Raw genomic sequence first — 21,965 nt, 5'->3', positions numbered from 1 at the left:
TTTTTCACAATAACAAACGTTGCTTCACAAAAGACGCTCTATCTCACAAACTAATTGACTTACAGACGTCAAATTTTGACACCAATCATTTGAAGGTTGATACTATATAGAAATAATATGCATTTAATACTAGCGACGCCATCTATGTGTCAGACCGGGGACTTATCAGCCAACCTGTTATGACCAAAAATCTGTATATTTATCAAATTGAGGTATAACAGCATACAAAATGTTAATAGCCTTGAAAAGGTCGAAAACTGTTTCTGATTACAATCTCTCATAATCACACCTATAACCATATGCAGATTTAGGGACCTTAACAGTGCGTTTTATAGCAGATATAAAGATAACCAAAATAAAATATAATAAATTAAATAAACTAACTTAATAATTAAAACAATATATTGAGCAGTTTGGAAACTTTTGTCAGCCCTCGCTATTGTGTGTATAACAATTATTAACTCACCTATATGAATAATATGACCATCTTTGTCTATCATTATGTTACCATTGTGACGATCTTTAATTTGCAACAAATATCCAATAAGAGAATAGGCCGCCATGGATTTAACGAAATTGGCTCTGGCAGCTTGAAATTCTTTAGAACTTTCATCCCCGTATTGATGTAAAAAGTACTCGTACAAACCAGAATCCGTTTGACGACCCAATTGATCACGAGATTTTGCATTGGGCACACATTCAATTACGCCACACTAAACATATTAAAAATAGGACCAATGTATTGAATTAACAATATAACAACCTGAAATACATACACCTGGCGCCGTGGCTACTACTCTATAAGGAAATAGGAAGAGATCCAATCCAACTTGTTGGAAGATATTTTTAAATATGGTAATGACTTGCAGGGCTAGCATGTCTTGCCGCACATCATCGCCCACCTTAAATATAGCGGCTTGCCAAGACTCCACCCCTAAAGACATTTTAGCATCTTCTTGTGAGTTCTAAAATGGAAATTTATGTTTGAGATTTTGGTTCGTTAAGATGGGTACTATGTACGTGTTTCAAGGTGAAAATTGGTTATGTTTCATAGTTATTTTTCTTTCAAATCTAAGTATAAAAACCAACTTGATTTATACATAGGACTATTCTTGTCACATTTTTAACAGGATTTCCCAAAAACAACCATATTATTGTACTTTTCTTATAGGATTTTTTTTGCGAAACACAAACATAGTACCCAAATTTAATTAAAAATACTCACAGGATTATTGGATACTTCCATAGCTCGTGACTCCAATTCAGTTATTCCACAGCGATATACACGGAACCGTGCTAAATATGGAGCTTTTGCTGCACTTTGCATAGGTGTTCCGCTATTATAATCTATGTCAAGAACCATAGCTTCTGGGTTCGATGGTAAATAACAACCAGATTGAACTTTTATTCTGCTAAGCGCTGCTAAACATGCATTTTTCCGTTCTAGACCTTTAGGGTACGAACGTATTTCGCCCGAAACAGCTGTTATCTTCCCAAAGAAATCAAATTCTCGTTCATAGAAACGTTTGGCTGCTCCCGAGAAGGAAGATATAATATTTTGGCTTAGAATATCCAAAGCTTCGTACAGATTAGGATCCTTATGCTGCTGATCTTCGTCCATATACATGTTTGTTTGCATATTCCATATCAATTGATGTGCTACAATCTGTGACCGCTTTGAGATAAATTTAATTAATTCAGTTACATAACCCAAGTTGTCATGTCTTAATGCTTGTACCAATTGTGGAATGTAAGGTAATACAGATTCAGCCGGATATGAGTTTAGAGTCTTTACGGCATACTGAGCTGTTAGGGGATGAGATGGGTATTGACGAGAGAAATAAGACAACGCTTGAATGGGATTAACCGGTGACCAAGCTAAAATGTACATTAAATCAGGACTTTCGTGTAATAAATTCTTTGTCGTAGCTAAATATTTTAACGCTTCTGCAATTTCACACACAGCAATGGGATCCAAGCAAACAAGTCGTGTTACTTCCTCTTCAATGGATTCGGCATTTTTAATACGTGAAGGAAGAAACACAGCCAAAGCAGGATTATACGACCAAGCCAGTCGTGCAAAATCTCTCCAAATATTAACTTTATAGGGACGATTTCTCCATTCATTTATTTGTTCTTCTCCTGGAATAGCTAAATCTGGGAGACTGTTTGGATTATACCAAGTTATAAGAAACTCAATCTCAACAGCCATCAACTCTAAAATAAGATTGCGCTTCTTCATATAATCTTTATCGTATGAATCTTTTTGATATGGCAACCTCTTGGAGCGATTGGAACGCTTCGATAGAGTCGATGTTGAGTGTGGTATCGTGTTGTACCAGCCTCCAGTACCAGCTATGGAGGAAGACCTTCCAGCTTCACCGGTACTGATCAGAGAAGCTGTTTCGGGATTCTTGCTCACAGTCAACATTTGATTAGTATTAGATACGGGAATGTCGTAATCTCCCACCTCTGACGTTACCAAGTGTTTCTTTTCACTGCGCATAGTTTGCCAGAATTTCAGTAAAATCAAAATGTCTTCCAGTAGTTGTTCCTTGCTTTGATTGGGACAAGTAGGTGGTCCGCAGAAATAATCCAAAGCATTACTGTAAATACGTTCACGTAAAATATTCCTAGCCAACGACTTTGGCACAGTGTTACCCTGCAAAAGCGATAAGCCGCACTGCAAAAGTTTAAATCTACATCCAACTGTGGAAACTTGACGATTTTGTTTACTGTTTTTAGTAATCGGAAGGCAACGGTGTAATAGTAGGCAGAACATTTCAACCTTATCTCGATTGCAATATTTAGCCGTGTCCACCATTTCCGATAACAACTGTAGCCATATGAGATGTGGCGCTACAATAATTGGTTTCGATACCAATTTACATCCTTCATATGCGGCTAAAGGACTTCTGATATCTATCTCCTCGGAAAACAGTCCAATTTTCTTCTCAAAAGTAGTCTGCCATGCCGAAACCATTTCCTGGATAAAACATAGTTCCAAATCCTGACGAGCAGTTAGAACCCACTGCCAACATTCGACTGCTGTCTCCATTGCAGATTCAGTGAATAATTCAACCTGGGAAGTTGCTAAAAGATACACAGAACATCGTACTTCTATTTCGCCACAATAGTTTTAAGATGTACTCACCAACAGCGTGAAGTAGTTTTCGCTTAATATCTGAGCATATTATCAAATATGCTGTCGCTCTCCACAAAGCTCCTCGATGTTTTGCATCACTTTTTTCTTTGCATGCTTCCCAAACATCGGTAACCAAACGATCTGCCAATCCAGCTTTCTCGTCTTCATTTAGTACGGAAAGCAGACCCGATATTTCTCCTGCATATTTGCTGCGCAAACAAAGAACGGAAACAAATCTAGGTGTATCCGATTTAACACAAGCTGGCCGTTTGCTGTTCGATGGTAGGGCATTGGGGTAGAAACTATTAGTGCTGACCACTGAATCGAAAGCTAGCGCCAATCCACTATGGTGCGACAACACTTGTGTAGGAATTTGGTTTGGGTATTCCTGTAGATGAGATTTAGTAGAGCGTGGAGCCCACTTCATTGCCTCATTGACAATTCCTTGACAGCGATCTGCAAAATCTTTGAGTCGTCCTTCACGGGCGGGTAGAGAATCCATTAACTGTAGTGTATATGGAGTAGATACTACCCTTAGAGTGGGAGTTTCCTCATTTGGGTCCAGCGTTAGAGAAAATGCGAGTAATTGTAAGATATCTAGCATACACCATAGCACTCGTCGGTTCCACAATAAATGAGGAAACTTGTCCACCAATTGCGAAAGGTATTGATCAGCCACAACTTGTATTTGCTTGGTAATGTGATTGAAGTAAACCAAAAGTAGGGTGGCTTGCGATTCTAAAACTTTTTCACGTATTTCATCACGAGTAAATAGAACATTGCGGAATTTTTCAAATACTTGGTCGCCAATACTTGATGTTTTTGGGTTATAAAAATGTAAATATTTATATTCAAAGTGCGTCACAACAAACTTACCACTTAACGCATTGCCATATGCCTGATTTGTCTTTTTGTAGAGCGGGGTCGCACAGATAAGTCATAATCGGCTCCAAGCTTGGTTCTTCGGCGTTCTCCACACGCAACATTTCCAACCAATAAACACTCAACAAAAATGTGCACTGGGCAAAAGAGAGTTTGTTTATGGCGGCGGTTACCTCCGCTGAAGGATGCTCTAAAACCAATACAATATCACTCCTCAATTCATTTAAATTGCTTGATTCACTTTTGATTGCCGATGTGTAATTTAATTCGCGCATGTCCGATTTGTGTGTGGTTTGTGATATTAACAGTGGTGACTTTGCGGCAATTTGTTGAACTCCCATATACCACTCGGGTGACCAGAGACGAGCATTTGTAAAACCCATAACCACACAATAAACCCAAAAATCTTTAAAAAGTTTGTGTAAGCGCAAACGTGGATTTTTTATGGGCGGTAAACGTTTGAGAAGAACGGCAATAACGGGTATTAGCATACCTAAATGGCCGGCACTCGAACGAGTTTTAGAAGCCCCAGGTGTATTGTCATAGGAACGCTCTCCCTCCAGACCGATTTGTACAAAGAGTTCAAGCAATTTGCCCAACAATTCCAATTTCTCGTCTTCCCCTTGGATATTGGCGGCTATATTACCAAGAGCATTGATTACAGCATCGGAAACGCTAAAGAATTGTTTGCGGTGTTCCGGATCCGAAGTATAAGCTAAGGAGGCCGATTGTACGGCGACACGGGAAAACATTTTCATGATTTCATCGAAAATATGGGGCTCACATTGGGATATTATCATGCAACCCAATTGATCTACAATCAGTGCATTTTGTTCAGATGGTACTTTACAGAAACGTTGTATAAAAAACTGCAAAATATTTTGTGTGGTTTTTGAAGTGTCCTTTAACGCCACAGCTACATGGCCCAACATGACTATTATATTTAGGCTTACTAAAGTCGACTCTCTGAAAAAGGAAAAAAGTGTTCTTTAACGCCATAATTTATTAAGGTAAATTTTAAGGGAATGTAGCAAACATGAATTGTGTAACAATAAATAAAATTGATAAAAGTTTAATCCAAAATCTCGACAGCGAATTCTACCGATCGTTTGTTATTTTTCGCCCATTATTTCTATTGGTTGCGGACCCATTCCTCCGATTCAGTCTATGTTAAGTAGAAGCCTGTTTGATTTCAGGATCACTTAGGCAATTTAGTAGATAGTGATGCCACATTGTTGGATAGAAGATGGTTAGGTCAATTGCATATGAAACTACGAACAAACTTTAGCAATGTCATAGATTTCAAGAGAGAATTTGAATCGATGGATAGAGACATTCTAAGTTGCAGCCCGATTTATATCAGGTGCACTTCCATTGTGGTACCACATTAAATAAAAGTACCTATTACATACGGTCACTTCTAGTTTTTACTGTTGATCAACCTGATTATCTAAAAACATGAGCAATCTACTTATGTTGACATTTTCCAGCTCCATCAGTGATTTAAAACTATATGCCCCAAAAATCCGCTTACGCTTTACACTAAATGCAGGACACTCACACAACAGTTGTTTTATTGATTCCTTTTCCTCCGCATCATGACAGCTCATGCAGTAGTCATTGTATATAACGCCAATAGTTTTTGCAAACTCGTCTATCAGGCAGCGACCCGGTATAGCAGAAATCAGAAGTGATATCTGACGTCTTGAGAACTCTAGGATATCTAGTGTGCGGTTTAAATAAAATGGGACCATATTTGCAACCCTTTGTAGGCATGCCAACAGATTCTAGTTCCCTTGGAATATTAAAGGTAGTTAGCTTTGCTAACACACATCCGCTTAGCAGTTCTCTGGTATGTTCCTGTGACCAGCACCCAGGTGAATATTGCACTGCTTAGACATCTCGTTGAGAGATTTGCGGTAGTCGATGGCCGCTTTCGAGTTAAGGAACACAGAGTCCAGGGATTTTATTGCAGGTTGGCTGTCTGAGTATATATCAATTCCAACATTTGTTTGAACATTATTTCTCAGCCAATTTGCCTAATTTTCAGCCTGAAAACACTACAATGGTTAGGTAAACCTTTTCGCTATTTCAAGTTCCAGGTCTTTAGAATATACTCCGAAACCCACTTGCCCATCCAATTTGGAGCCATCGGTGTAGAAATCTGTGTACCCGTGTAAAAATTGGAGGATCCAATCCTATCTAATAATATCAAATTGGATCTAATTGGATCTGTTCAGATATTGGTTCAGACATAATTAGATATGCACAGATATGCCATATATGGTGCTAGATCTGGTTAGATATAATTGCAGATCTCATCATATATAGTATAGTATCTAATTATATCTGGCATATCTAATAATATATGCTTGGATTGGACCATATATAGCACTATATCTAATAATATATGGTAGATATAACATCATATCTGACTATATATGGGGTTAAATACGGTCCAAAATATAATAAAAAAAAATCATGAACAAGTTAAAAAGATTTTTGAAATACACGTCTAAACCTCAATGCCGTCAGGGGCATCACTTCTAAATTTAACGCCAGACTAGCTGAGAAAATTAAGAAATTTAATATAATTGTTTTAAATGTGTTCCTTTGATAAAGTGTATATCGTTTCCTTTATTGCGGAGATTATGTAGGTAAGTAGATTGTATTTGTTATTTCCTTAGTAGTCATTTTCATATTGTTTTACTATTTTCTAGATTTGGAAAAAAATGAAACCTCAGTGGTGTACTGGTTAACATGCCCGCCTTGCATTCAAAAGGTCACGGGTTCAATCTCAGTTCCGACCAACACCAAAAATTATTTCGGCGGTGGATTATCTCCTCGCAGTAATGTTGGTGACATTTCTGCTTCAAAGATTCTGTAAGTTGTTTCAGCGCAACGTGAAATGCCGATAGGACTCGATTATAACAAGGAGGTCCCATGTTATTGAGCTAATTATTGAATCGAGCAGCAGTCAGTGATAAGTGAGATGTTGATCACTGTGATGTCATGATGGTCTGAATAGTATGTATGAGCCTAAAATAACAGCATATCGCTATACCTAACCTAATCCCGAATACACTTTAAATGTGAGTATTAAAAGCAACATAAAATTATATGGCAATTTTTATTGCAACTTAAAGAAGAATGATCCAAAACAATACTAATACTTGCTTACATAGTTCAATATATTCCCATATTTGTTTATTCCTATATTTGTTTAATAATTGTTTTTTTACTTAATTTCATTGCAGATTGCCTTAACGCTGTAATACTTTAGTCGTGTGTCTAAGTCCAAAGCAGAAGAAACAAACGAAAAAACCCTTGGACAACACTCTAACTCAACTGTCAATACTCTTAAATAGCTTTGATGGATCAATTTAAATTAAACATATTTATTATGCACATACTTTTTGTTTGTATTATTAAATAAAACAATTGATCTCATTTTATATACAAATTATGGGCTTTTATGTGTTGAAAGATCTCGAAAGATACGATTTATCAAATAATATACAATTATATCAAATTAGATCTGATTAGATGTGTCCCATTTTTGAGATCTGATCAGATCCAATTTCATAGTATTTAGATCTGACCAGATATAACCATTTTTCGGATCTGCTCAGATCTGACCATATCTTGGCTCAGATCTAACCATATCAAATCAGATCCCCCAATTTTTACACGGGTAACGTTTATTCCCCGGGGTATGTGTGCACCACGCATTACTGTTGGGAATTAGAGTTTCAACCTTTTGTCGAGAAGCGGTTTCGCAAGAGAGTAATCCACTACAATTTGCAAATCTGCACCCATGTTCCGATATCCACTTTAATTCCACTTCCACTATTCACGTCAAATCCACGAACGTGAAAATTTGATGTTCTTAATTCCACGTTCTTTTTTGAACTTTTCTGTAACCAGGTGGGTTGCACAAATCACCCAAAAATTAACTAAGGCGGAAACCAAAATAAGTGGAATCAATAGTCTTATCATAATTGATTATTTTTTTAAATTAAAAACAAGTAAAGTCTAAAGTCGGGCGGAGCCGACTATATTATACCCTTCACCACTATGTAGGCAAACATCTGTGTTACCATCTCAACTACTTAAAATTTGCTGGGAGCTATATAAAAGTTTGCATTTTCAGATACAAATACTTTTAATGGAAACAATTTTTTGTACTTCTACAAAAACTCTAGAATTAAAATTTAAATCGGCTAACGCCCTGGGATGAAACACAATGTTAGTAAAAACAAGTAAGGAAAGTCTAAAGTCGGGCGTGGTCGACTATATTATACCCTGTACCACTTTGTAGATCTAAATTTTCAATACTATATTACATCCGTCAAATGTGTTGGGGGCTATATACAAAGGTTTGTCCCAAATACATACAATTAAATATCACTCGATGTGGACAAAATTTTATAGACTTCTACAAAATCTTTAGACTCAAACTTTAAATCGGCTAATGCACTATGGTGGAACACAATGTTAGTAAACAAATATGGGAAACATTTAAATCTGAAGCCAATTTAAGGAAACTTCGCAAAAGTTTATTTATGATTTATCGCTCGATATATATGTATTAGAAGTTTAGGAAAATAAGAGTCATTTTTACAACGAAAATGTTGGTATTTTGTCCATTTTTGTCGAAATCAGAAAGCTATATCTAAATCTGAACCAATTTCAACCAAAGTTGGCACGCATAGCTGCAATGCTAATTCTACTCCCTGTGCAAAATTTCAACTAAATTGGAGTTAAAAATTGGCCTCTGTGGTCATATGAGTGTAAATCGGGCGAAAGCTATATATGGGACCTATATCTAAATTTGAACCGATTTCAACCAAAGTTGGCAGGCATAGCTACAATGCTAATTATACTCCCTGTGCAAAATTTCAACTAAATCGGAGTGAAAAATTTGCCTCTGTGGTCATATGAGTGTAAATCGGGCGAACGCTATATATGGGAGATATATCTAAATCTGAACCGATTTCAGCCAAATTTGGCACGCATAGCTACAATGCTAATTCTACTCCCTGTGCAAAATTTCAATTGAATCGGAGCAAAAAAGTGGCCTCTGTGGTCATATGAGTGTAAATCGGGCGAAAGCTATATATGGGAGCTATATCTAAATCTGAACCGATTTCAACCAAATTTGACACACATAGCTACAATGCTAATTCTACTCCCTGTGCAAAATTTCAACTAAATCGGAGCAAAAAATTGGCCTCTGTGGTCATTTGAGTGTAAATCGGCCGAAAGCTATATATGGGAGCTATATCTAAATCTGAACCGATTTCAACCAAATTTGACACGCATAGCTACAATGTTAAATCTACTCCCTGTGCAAAATTTCAACTAAATCGGAGCAAAAAATTGGCCTCTGTGGGCAAATGAGTGTAAATCGGGCGAAAGCTATATATGGGAGCTATATCTAAATCTGAACCGATTTGGCTGATATTTTGCAAGTTTTTCGAGACTCATAAAATATTCGGATGTACGGAACTTCAGGAAGATCGGTTGATAAACACGGATATCGCTAAATCGACTCAGAATTTAATTCAAAGACGATCGGTATACTAAACGATGGGTCTCAGACTTTTCCTTCTTGGCGTTACATACAAATGCACAAACTTATTATACCCTGTACCACAGTAGTGGTGAAGGGTATAATGACGCAGTTTTAATAAAACTCATGTATTAAATACAAAACATTTCCAATTTTTTACGCGAGTACTTTTTTTAATCGGAAATACACCCATCTTGGGAATAATTCAACTTTGACCAAGACATTTGCAAGTGAATTGATTTCACGAAAATTCCGGTGAAAGTGGATTGTAGGACCAAAATCGTGGAATTGATTCACATTCACCTGGAAGTGGATTTGGGAACATGGACACTGGTATTATTTTGAGGACCGAAATGTGACCGTGCGTTTTTTCCGACCACAGCAATAGTTCATGCAACCGTACAGCAGTTGTTACTGCTGACTGTTTGGCCAATATGTATAAAGGCAGCATGACATGAAGGTTAGGTTAGGTTGACATGAAGGGACTCCAGGGGACGTAACGGTTATAAGTGCTATCAAAAAATTAAAACCCTTTTTATGAGTTTTATTTTTCCCTTCCAAAAATAATACTCTTTTTTGGAGTTTTATTTTTTTCTTCGGAAAATAAAACTCTTTTCAAGAGTTTTATTTTTTCCGTCTTAAATACAACTCATTTTTTATTTAAGACGGCCTACTTCCAAGGCCGTGCTATGTTCGAAAATTTGTTCGACGAGGATAATGAAAGCTGTCTCAAGGGACCTTTTTCAAAAAATCTCCGTGTTCTGAGTACAATCAGTCAAGTGTGCTGCTCATTCACTGCAACTGGTTGTAAAGGATTACTTTGATACATTTGGTAAAGATTTATTAAAGCGCGTTCGAGACTTATATGCATCTTTGTTGTATACGGAATTTGATTAAAATGGTAAAATTGTTGGACGAGGATGATGAAAGCGACTCTGATAACAATGTCTCAAGGGACCTTTTTCAAAAAATCTCCGTGTTCTCAGCAGGCCTGTGGAGCCGGAGTCGTAGTCGAAGTCTGAAGATTTTGCTGGAGTCGGAGTCGTAAAAATTTTGCTCGACGCCGACTCCGGCTAAACCAAATTTTTTAAAACACTTCAAATTTTTGTAACTAAGCAAGTTTTTACGCAAATTAGTTTCCATTGCGTTATTCATTCGATCAATGTACAGCATGGTTGTAAATGAAAATCAACTTCCAATTACGGCTATCTTTTTATGTTTCCTAGAATGTTAGACTAGCAGATGGGCTGGATCGATCCATTTTAATGCCCATATCAATTTATTTGAAATATTTCGAAGAATCTAAATTATTTTTTTTTTTAATTTTATTTTAAGGCCATATACATATGTGGAATATTGACAAAAAAATTTTTCAAAGTTGTTTTTTTATAGAAAATTTTGTCAAAATGTTATTTCTAAAAAAAGTTTTGTCAAAATTTTATTTCTATAGCAAATTTTGTCAAAATTTTATTTCGTTTTGTTTTGTTATTGTTGGCTTTGTTCTTTAATCATTGTTGTTGTTTTTTTTTTTTATTTCAGCTTAAAACCATGCATTGACTAATCTACAAGTGTAGCTTAACCAACAGAGGAAAATAATGTTTGTCAAATTTATTTGAATAATTATTAGAATAAATGCAGGCAGTTCATTAAACCCAACAATGAACCACACTTGAACCTTCCGAAAAAAGGTATTACATTGAAAGCCGACTTATGCCGAAATAAATTCGTACAAACATATCTCATTCCTTTGCCACCCTCAAATCATCGATTTGGGTGCAGTTTATTTTGAGCGTGCTTCCTCTTCTTCAAAAAAACAACAAAATTTTATTTCTATAAAAAATGTATTCAAAATTTTATTACTATAGAAAATTTAGTCAAAATTTTATTTCTATAGAAAATTGAGTCAAAATTTTGTTTCTATAGAATATTTTGCAAAATTTTATTTCTATAGAAAATTGAGTCAAAATTTTATTTTTTACACAAAATTTTTTTTTCAAAATGTTATTTCTATTGATAATTTTATTTCTATAAAAATTTAAGTGAAAATTTTATTTCTATAGAAAATTTTGCCAAAATTTTATAGTAATAGATTTTTTATTAGAAAATTTGGTCAACATTTTATTTCTATAGAAAATTTTGTCAAAATTTTATTTCTATAGAAAATTTAGTCAAAATTTTGTTTCTGTAGAATATTTTGCAGAATTTTATTTACTACACAAAAATTTTTCTAAAATTGTATTTTTGTTGATAATTTTTTCACAATTTTATTTCTATAAGAAAAAATTGTCAAATTTTATTTCTATAGCAAATTTTCTCAATTTTTTTCTTACTGATGCTCACTGATACTCACTGCTATAAAAAATGTATTCAAAATTGTATTACTATAGAAATATTTTTTTCTATATAAAATTTAGTCAAAATTTTATTTCTATAGAAAATTTAGTCAAAATTTTGTTTCTATAGAATATTTTGCAAAATTTTATTTCTATAGAAAATTTTGCAAAATTTTGTTTGCTATATAATTTATTTTAAATTGTATTTCTATTGATAATTTTTTCAAACTTTTTTTCTATAAAAAATTTTGCCAAATTTTATTTCTATAAAAATTTTGCCAAATTTTATTTCTATAAAAATTTTATTCAAAATTTTATTTCTATTTATTTGGTCAAAATTTGATTTCTATAGAAAATTTAGTCAAAATTTTGTTTACTAGACAAAAATTTTTCCAAAATTGTATGCTTACTGCTAATGCGCTTTACAGACTATCAGTTATTCCGGACGGAATGTCGGTGTTTGTAAAGAATCTTACAGTGTGTCGGATCGATACGACTTGTCGGCGATGACTAAATAATCGGTAAATGTGTTATCGATCCCATAAACATGCAGCAGTATCGATTATGCCTTCGGACTTAACTCATAATGTGCACAATATATGGGATATGTTCGACACGAGCACTGTCGTCCGGAATAACTGATAGTCTGTAAAGCGCATAAGTCGAAAACTTGTAGAAATGACTCAAATTTTCAAATTTTTCAATGAATGAATCATAAAAACATTTTTGCGAAATTGTCTAAACAATTATAAATATTTCCCAAATATTGCCCGAGATTTTGTAGAAGTCTGATTTCAGATTTTATCAAAATGTAGATCTAAACACAAAGTTGTGCAGAGTATATTATAATCGGCCCGGCCGACTTTAGACTTTCCTTGCATTTTTATTTTTTGCTAAAATTGTGTTACGTCCCATAACGTTAGATTTCAATTTTAAGTACATAGATTTTGTAGAAGTATGTTATATACAATTTTGTCTAAATCGATTCAGATTCAAATTCATTCATATGGGAATATAAACCTTTATATAGCTCTCAACAAATTTAAAGGATTTGAGATAGTATCAATAATTTTGGTCCACAAATACATATACTGTTGGTATCTTCTCATATTATGATGGGTATTTATATCATTATTTTATTTATTAAACATTGCCCTAAATTTGAAATATAGAGTTCAATTGGCATCTAATGTGAAATTAAGACGGTACCCCCACAATATAACTACAAATTAGTGGTATTAAAATGAGATTTAGTTATATTACCCGGAGTCGACTCCGGAGTCGGAGTCGAGCTGATGAAAAATGCTGGAGTCGGAGTCGAGCAAAATTGGCTCGATTCCACAGCCCTGGTTCTCAGTACTATCAGTGAAGAGTTTTATTTTCCGAAGAAAAAAAATAAAAACTCCAAAAAAGTGTATTATTTTCTGAAGAAAAAATAAAACTCCAAAAAAGAGTATCATTTTCTGAAGGAAAAAATAATACTCATAAAAAGAGTTTTATATATGACCTTTTATTTTTACGTTTAAAAATAAGCGTTAACTTTGGAGTTGGGAGGGTTTTTTTTTAATCACCATAGATTCAGAAAAAGCTTTCCGAGATGAATCTATTGGTATATGGCAGTATATGTCTCCGTTAACTCTAATGTGAAGAGTTTTTGAGTTTAAATTTTCTGGATAACAGTTATTTGCGGTCCCTGAAGGAATCTGTTCCTGTATTACTGAACTCACCTGAGATACCTAATCACCCCATTCGCTTAACTTTATCTAAATTTGTCGGCTGCTGAGCCGGCCACAAGACTTTAGATCTAACCAATGCAGTGTACGCAAGAGACCAGGAATTTTTGGGTTTTCTACTGTCAAGCCTCCTAATGCAACGCGTTTTCCAATTTCTGAAACCGTGAAAATTGTTGTGACAAAAATCGGATTTAGGCAGAACGTGTGGGCATAAAAAAGAACTACACAGATTAATGAACCCGATTTCAATATGGTTATGGGAAATTCAACTGGCAGTAGTACACCTATATTTTCTTACTATATTTTTTTATAAGAAAAAGGCATTCTCAAATAAATTGTGGCAGCCCGATGTATCAGGCTCACTTAGAATTCAGTCCATTGCGATACATTGGTGAACTTCTCTCTTATCACTGAGTGCTGCCCGATTCCATGTTAAGCTCAATGACAAGGGACCTCCTTTTTATAGCCGAACGGCGTTCCACATTGCAGTGAAACCACTTCGATAAGTTTTGAAACCCTCAGAAATGTCACCAGCATTACTGAGGTGGGATAATCCACCGTTGAAAAACTTTTAGGTGTTCGGTCGAAGCAGGAATCGAACCCACGACCTTGTGTATGCAAGGCGGGCATGCTAAACATTGCACCACGGTGGCTCCCTTCGGTTTTCATTAACAAAACTCAATGTCGTGAAGTTATAGATAAACGAGGGCACCATGGGCATCATAAAAAAATGGATGAAGAAACAAGGAGAATAATTAAGGACCATATTGAATCGTTTCCGGCTGTGGAGAGCCACTATGCTCGATCGAAATCAAAACGTCTATACCTTGCTTATAATTTAAACATTTCAAAAATGTTTCAACTCTTTAATGCAAAGCATGAGGCCAATTCCATTAAGGAAAATGTATACAGGCGTATTTTCTGTATTGTATTGTTTTAACAATACATTTTTCGATCTTGCCTCGAAGGAAGGCTACTGTTTCTTGTGGGATGAAACGCAGGGACAGAGTGGTTCGGACGAGATTGAGACCACAATTATAAAAATGTTGAGCTTATTAGACGAAAATGTAGCGGATGTAATTTTGTATTGTGATTGTGATAGGAATCGCTATATTGCAGCGCTTCTATTTTACGCAATTCGTAACTTTAATTTAAATACTGTCACGATTAAGTATTTAGAAAGCGGCCACACACAAATGGAGGCCAATTGTATGCACTCAACAATTGAACGTGCCAAGCGAAATATATCTACACCCAAAGAAATTTGTTAGTAGGGACAGCAGAAAAGTCTGCTAAAACAGCAGAAAGTCTGCTGAAAAAGGGACAGCAGTCACTGTTTGCTGAAATAGCAAACATTGTCTGCTATTTTTTAAGCTCGATTACACTAAAACATGTTTTAGATTGGCTGAAACAAATATTAATATCAACTTAGGAGCTATCCTAGCATAATTAAAACAGTATTTTATGAATATCTATAGTATTTGCCCAAAAATGTGAATATTTATCAAATTGATGCATAACAGCAAACAAAATGTTTGCTGATCGTATTTATGAGCTTGTAAGTATATTACAGTGCAAAAATATACCAAAAACTTTTGGTTCTTAAATATGCTTTGGGGAAAATTTATAACGTAAAAATTTTATAATTTGCTGTTCGTTGGGTCCTGAAGTACAAAAATATAACAGCAGACATCGACTGCTGTTTTTAGCAGACTTTTTTCTATGAGTGTATCTACTCTCCCGAGGAATGGTCAACAATTTTGCGATTAGCCCGAAGAAAACAACCATACATTGTGGAAAGAATGTTCTGGAGCGACATTTATGATATCAAGGAATGGTTCAGCAGATTAGGGCACACTTTCAAAAAGAATAACAGAAATGACTCAGTGAATTGGTTGAAAATTAAGCAAATTAAAGTAGAGAAAGCCAATCCTCATTTGCTGCTCTACAAAGAAAAATGGGACTCCGATTGGCAAACAATTGACTTAATGGAAGGAAAAAGAAAGAAATCAACTAATAATGTTATACTCGAAAATTGTGCTCTAAATTTAAGCAACAGCTTATCATATCGTCTTTACAACGATCTCAAGGGGCTGTGCACCTTTCCTTCCTTTTACCTTAGTCTTCAGCCTGTGGGAAATCGAAATTGCTTGGATGAGCCTGATGCGGAGTAATATATTCCCGAAGGTGAATATTAATTAATATTGTCTTTCATTCGTGCACACAAAAAAATTTCACGAAAAATTTTCCAATTAAAATTTTAATTGAGTTTTAAAAAATATTCAATTAAAAATTTAATTGATTCAACAAATTTTTTAATTGAAACAAAAATCAATCACAAAAATAATAGTATCAATTAATTTTTTAATTGGATCAATTAACTTTTTCATTGACCTTCAATTAATTTTTTAATTGATACTATCATTTCTGTGATTGAAGACATTTCAATTAAAAATTAATTGGATCAATTAATTTCGTGATTGAATCAGAAAAAAAATTTTTTGTGTGTGTATATTTTTTTTTAATGCACTTATAGAATAGTCGAATATCATCTACCAATGGTCTGGTTATTCCACCACATAGTTAAGTTACAATAAGTTGAAAACACCGATAATTTTCTGAACTATGACGGGTTTCCCAAAAGTCTATTTTTACAAAAACTTTTTTTACAAAAACAAACTCGATTTTCTCGAAACGACAAAAAAATTATACACTATTGTTTTATTGAGGGGACGATATATTCAATAGAAGTTTAGGAAAATTAGTCATTTTTACAACTTTTCGACTAAGCAGTGGCGATTTTACAAGGAAAATGTTGGTATTTTGAAAATTTTTGTCGAAATCAGAAAAACATATATATATGGGAGCTATATCTAAATCTGAACCGATTTCAATCAAATGTGGCACACATGACTATACTACCAAATGTATCAACTAAGCATATATTCCACGAAAGTGGAGGGAATCAAATGTCGTTTTCATACCTAAAGCGGGAAAAGCCTCTCACTCGAATACGGAGGATTTCCGACCAATGGAGAGGATGATGGATATTTATCTTAGAACTAGCGTCGAATTAAGTTTGCTCTCGAAACGACAACATGCATACTCGAAGGGCAGGTCTACTGAGACCGCATTACATGAACTAGTCAGCTTTATTGAAAGCTCACTATCTGTCAAAGAATACACAATCGTGGCGTTTCTAGACATCGAAGGGGCGTTCAATAATGTCCATCCGAGCTCGATATTAAATGGACTGACAACTCTGAATGTTGATACAGGTATACTTAGGCTGTTAGACGAACTTCTAAGGAAGAGATGCATTTCAGCCACGCTAGGACAAGCAAACATACAAAGGTATGTGAACAGAGGCACTCCTCAAGGAGAAGTTCTATCACCTCTTCTTTGGAATGTTGCTATAAACGACCTTCTGGTTTCCCTAGAAAAAGAAAGGATACAAGTGGTGGCATACACAGATGATGTGGCGCTAGCAGTCAGGGGAAAATTCCCATCAACAGTTAGAGATATTATACAGAGAGCCCTCCGGATGACTGAGAAATGGGCGAAAGATAATGGTCTTGGGGTAAATCCTGCAAAGCCAGAACAAGTCATGTACTGCAAAGACCGCAAAACTCCCACGGTTAGACCCATTTCCTTAGGGGGTATTGAAATTCCCTTTAGGGAGTGTGCATTCAGCAAGACAGGAACAAACTCCCTTAATGTCATACTGCATCTATTGCATTTAGACATTTTGGCCAAACAGTCAGCTGCAACAACGGCTGTGCGGTTGCGCGAGCTATCGCTGTGGTCGGAAAAAAGTTACGGTCACAGTTCGGTCCTCAAAATAATGCCAGATGTGCCTAACGTAGTGGATTACACTTTGGCGAGTCCACTTTTCGACAAAAATTTTGAGACTCTAATTCCCAACAGTGAGGCGTGGTGCACACGGACCCCGGGGAATAAACGATATATAGATTTCTACACTGATGACTCCAAATTGGATGGCCAAGTGGGTTTCGGAGTATATTCTAAAGATCTGGAACTTCTAATAGCGGAAAGATTACCTGATCACTGTAGTGTTTTTCAGGCTGAAATATTAGCAATAAGAGAAGTGGTGAATTGGCTGAGAAGTAATGCTCCAAGCAATATTGGCATTAATATATACTCAGACAGTCAACCTGCAATAAAATCCTTGGACTCTGTGTTCCTCAACTCGAAAACGGCCATCGACTGCCGCAAATCTCTCAATGAGATGGCTGAGCAGCACAACATTCACCTAATATGGGTGCCTGGCCATAGGAACATACCGGGGAACTGCGAAGCAGATGAGCTAGCAGCTAGGAACTACCTTACATATTCCAGGGGAACTAGAATCTGTTGGTATGCCTCTGGCTACCTGCAATCTCTTACTGCGTGAGAAGGCCGTCATGATGGCAAATGTTCGATGGGAGAATTGTAAGGGTTGTAACGACACCAAGCAAATATGGTCCCATTTAAACTTAAACCGCACACTAGATATGCCTTTTTGCACGAATACGGTTAACGTGGCTTTTCTCGCTCTTCTATATTAAGCTTAAAGTTCAGCTTCCTGTCCAGTATAACCCCAAGGTATTTTGCACTCTCATCAAAGGGAATTTCAATAACCAATAAGGAAATGGGCTATTCTCCTTTGTCGCTAATAGACGCGGCAACCTTGCTATTCCGTGTAATAGTATCTTATACATATATTGTAATCTTCTAGCAAGGAATATTCATTCGTATCCAATACTTCAATTGTATAACATGTAACGTGCCGTAAGAGTAACATCGTAGCTTTATAACATAAACATCATAAAGGGAAAGTTTTCCTAACTTAAACAATTTTACCACGATATCAAGATTTAACTATATATATAACTAAAAATATATATTTTTACAACCATTACTATGCATATAGAATCGATTCAAATAAACTTAAAAATGAATGGGGTTTACACCCCCAACCACAATAAGTTCAGCGTTTTATCACTGGACCCTTCCCCGGACAAAAAAAAAAAAAAAAAAAAACAAACAGAAAACTTCAAATAGGCACAGATGAGTCTACATCCACTCTTTCTAATCTACACAACTATGACCACCTTCCATGATACTTAGTCGCTTCCACCATTTCAAATGATAAATCTACTGAAACTAAAGCACTAGGTTCACACAAATTGGTAAAGGCCTGGATCACATGAGTAAAGAGTACAGCGAAGTAACAGAGCTAAAAAATGGATATCTTCTCATAAAAGCTAACAAAATAAAAGCAGCAGAGAATTCTTAAATGCAAAACACATTGGCATAGTTCCCGTTAGAATCACTCTACATAATAAAATCAACTGTTCTTATGGCAAAATATACTAGGAGAAAATTGTAAACTATAGTGAAGAAGAATTGGTAAACCAAATTATCATGAAATACCCAGTAGTGGGATTCTGCATTTCTTCACGATAATCGCATCGTTTACGTTGTCTACGAAAAACGTCTTTGCACTAACGATCGTGTCATTCTGTAACTAATCTGTAGCAACCGTTGTTTAAGCTGCGTTGCGCTTGACAATCCTGCTACGAAAAACGGTGCAACGACAAAAACAGTTTGCCACATTGAAAATTGTTTGCAAAATTTAAAAGAAATACACAAAGCCGTAAGATAAAAATGGGCGATATTGTCAATCTATATAAAATTCCCTTCAATGTATGACAATTTAAGGCAGTTTCGCCCGACAAAATCCTTAGAAAAAAACTCTTTTGTAATAGAGAAGGGATCCATTTTTTCCTATTAAAAGTAAACTACATAATTAAACACCATATTTTGCTTGAATGAAATTTTCTGCTGATAACGTCAATTCATTAGAGAAAATAAACAACCAAAAAATCTTCATTGTTTACTTAACGATGTGTTTGTTGTTATCTGCACAGAAAACAACACAGCTGATTTTAAACGATTGTAATCATAGTTTATTGTTATTTTTCTTGTTATCCCTTCTTGACGATGCGATTCATCGTTAAAATTGAATACAGAATCCCACGACAGGATTAATTATGGAACTTCGCATATACCAAATCCACTAAAGTTCAGAAACTGTCAAAAACTCGGACATACAAAAAAAAATTGTAAGAAGGTCGCACTTTGTGGGGAATGTGCTCAACCACCAGGTTTCACAGTCCGTGAAACCTGGAAAATTTTTAACTCCAATCCATCAGCTACATATGCTCAAGTAGCCAGCAATTGTGACTCCACCAATAACCAAAAAACTAAATTACACTCTGCAGAAATCACTCCACCACCAAATTCACTTTCTTCACCACCATAAGCATAGGAAGGCCTCTGGGGAGGGGGCTTAGACCCCCCCAGAAAAAATTTAGCCCCCCCCCCAGAATTTGAAAACCTATTTACGATTTTACATTTTTATAAAAATTAAACAAGTATATACAACCGCACAAAGTTCCGCTAAAGACTTTCATGCACAATCGAATTACTTGGGTTGTGGTAGCAGTTGCCGATGGCAATGTTTGCTGTCTGATATTTATGAAATAGAGCTGTGATTGGACTTATGGTTTAGTTGAATAACTAACAGCCTGTTTCTGTATGTCGAACGAGTTCAATCGATCGACTGAAATACAGCTGCTTTTTGGTTATAAATTCAGGTGTTTGTTTCCATTTTAGTCGATCGACAGTGCTCATTCGAAATACAGAAACAGGCTGTAAAGCTCCTTTATTATATTGTTTAGTCTGGTTTAGTCATCTTAATTAAAAAATAGTAATTTGTATTAAAACTATTCCCAACAAACACAAGGATGAGCATTTTTCATAGGTAACACCATATCAATTTGATAGTCTTCCATCAATTTGATAGTTCTTCCCATCTTCAACATTAATTCAAACGGCCTTGCAAATTGCTTGCGTTCAATAAATTTTCGAATAGGTTTGAAGCATTAAAATGAAATTTAGTTTGAAAAGTTGTTGCTAATATGTTGAGAAATTGTTGCTAAGGTGTTGAATTCTACTGTTGAGGGTAATGTCTGTTTTTTGTTGAGAACGCGATTTTCTCAACAATTTCTCAAATTGAATTCTAATCTAATTCTTTGAAAAAATGTTTGAAAGGGTATTGAATATAAGCATTTCTCCAATGCTTGTGTTTATTTGGTTCTTTCATAAATTAATATCTTAATAATGCTGCAAAAAAGCGTCGCCAAAAAAGAAGTGAAAATCTTCTTTTTGGGTCCGGAAGTGGTGCAAAATTGGCGGAGAAGCGATGAATGTAATATGAACTCGTCATAGAACGAATGTCCACCGTTTCAACAGCCGCTGTAATAAATTTACATCACTTCTTACGGTGTGATCCGAATTCAGAGTTTTGAATGTGAATTAAAAAATTTGTTGATATTTTCTCAAATAAATAATTTTTATTTATTCGTTTTTTATTTGATTTTTGGTCGACCTTTTGTTAGAATTATATAAATATTTATAAAGACTTCGAGCTTCAAGAAACATTAATTTATAATAATTTTTATATTTTTTTGTGATTTTTAATGCATTCTAACGCTTGTTTGAATATTTTCAAAAATTATTTTTCTATAATGGATTTAGCATTTTTGTGGCAAAATTTGAATAATTTTTACCATTTTATTTATTCTTACTCTTTTTTTAAACTATTTGAAAAAAAGAAAATAAAAATTACGCATTAAAATACATATGAAAAAACTGAAATAAAAAACTTCCTGTGTAGTTAATATAATTAACTTCTTTGTGAGGACATTTTTGGAAGTGCTTTTAGAGTTGTGCCTTTAAAACAAATCCCAATTTTTTTACTGGGAAAAGTGTGGAACTACTTTTAGTTGCTTTATTATACATTATTTTGATGACTATTTTTTTATTCTTTTTTATGAAATAAAACAATAATTGAACCTATAAGTTCAGTCTATACATTTTTATCTAGGGGGGGCTATAGCCCCCCCTAGGAAAATTGTCTAGCTACGCTAATGTTCACCACCTCAGCAAACCACAAACTTACCACAACAAATGGTAGGTTAGGTTAGGTTAGGTTAAAGTGGCAGCCCGATTAAGATTCAGGCTCACTTAGACTATTCAGTCCATTGTGATACCACATTAACTAAAAGTACCTATTACATATGGGCACTTCTAGTTTTAACCGCTGAACCTTCTTGATTATTTTTCTTTGTTGAACCAACCAGATTGTTCCAAAAACATTAGCAGACTGCTTAAGTTAACGTTTTCCAGATCCGCCAGTAATCCGAAGCTATATGCTCCTAAAAGTTGCT

At 35.1% G+C, this 21,965-nt stretch overlaps 1 protein-coding gene across 1 annotated transcript in view; it reads right to left on the bottom strand.

Annotated features, from left to right (window-relative positions):
- Pi4KIIIalpha (phosphatidylinositol 4-kinase III alpha) overlaps window positions 1-21,965 on the bottom strand; it is a 103,307-nt gene that overhangs the window by 34,961 nt on the left and 46,381 nt on the right. Inside the window, exons 5-9 of the mRNA XM_075300700.1 lie at window positions 4,022-4,993; window positions 3,155-3,957; window positions 1,226-3,093; window positions 777-965; window positions 467-713 (exon numbers count right to left, since the gene is read on the bottom strand). Coding sequence (XP_075156815.1) covers window positions 467-713; window positions 777-965; window positions 1,226-3,093; window positions 3,155-3,957; window positions 4,022-4,993 — 4,079 coding nt within the window. The remainder of the gene's footprint in view (window positions 1-466; window positions 714-776; window positions 966-1,225; window positions 3,094-3,154; window positions 3,958-4,021; window positions 4,994-21,965) is intronic.

Source organism: Haematobia irritans, chromosome 3 (genome assembly GCF_050003625.1).
Source record: "Haematobia irritans isolate KBUSLIRL chromosome 3, ASM5000362v1, whole genome shotgun sequence".
Lineage (NCBI taxonomy): Eukaryota > Metazoa > Arthropoda > Insecta > Diptera > Muscidae > Haematobia > Haematobia irritans.
This window is presented reverse-complemented; position numbering and strand designations above follow the sequence as displayed.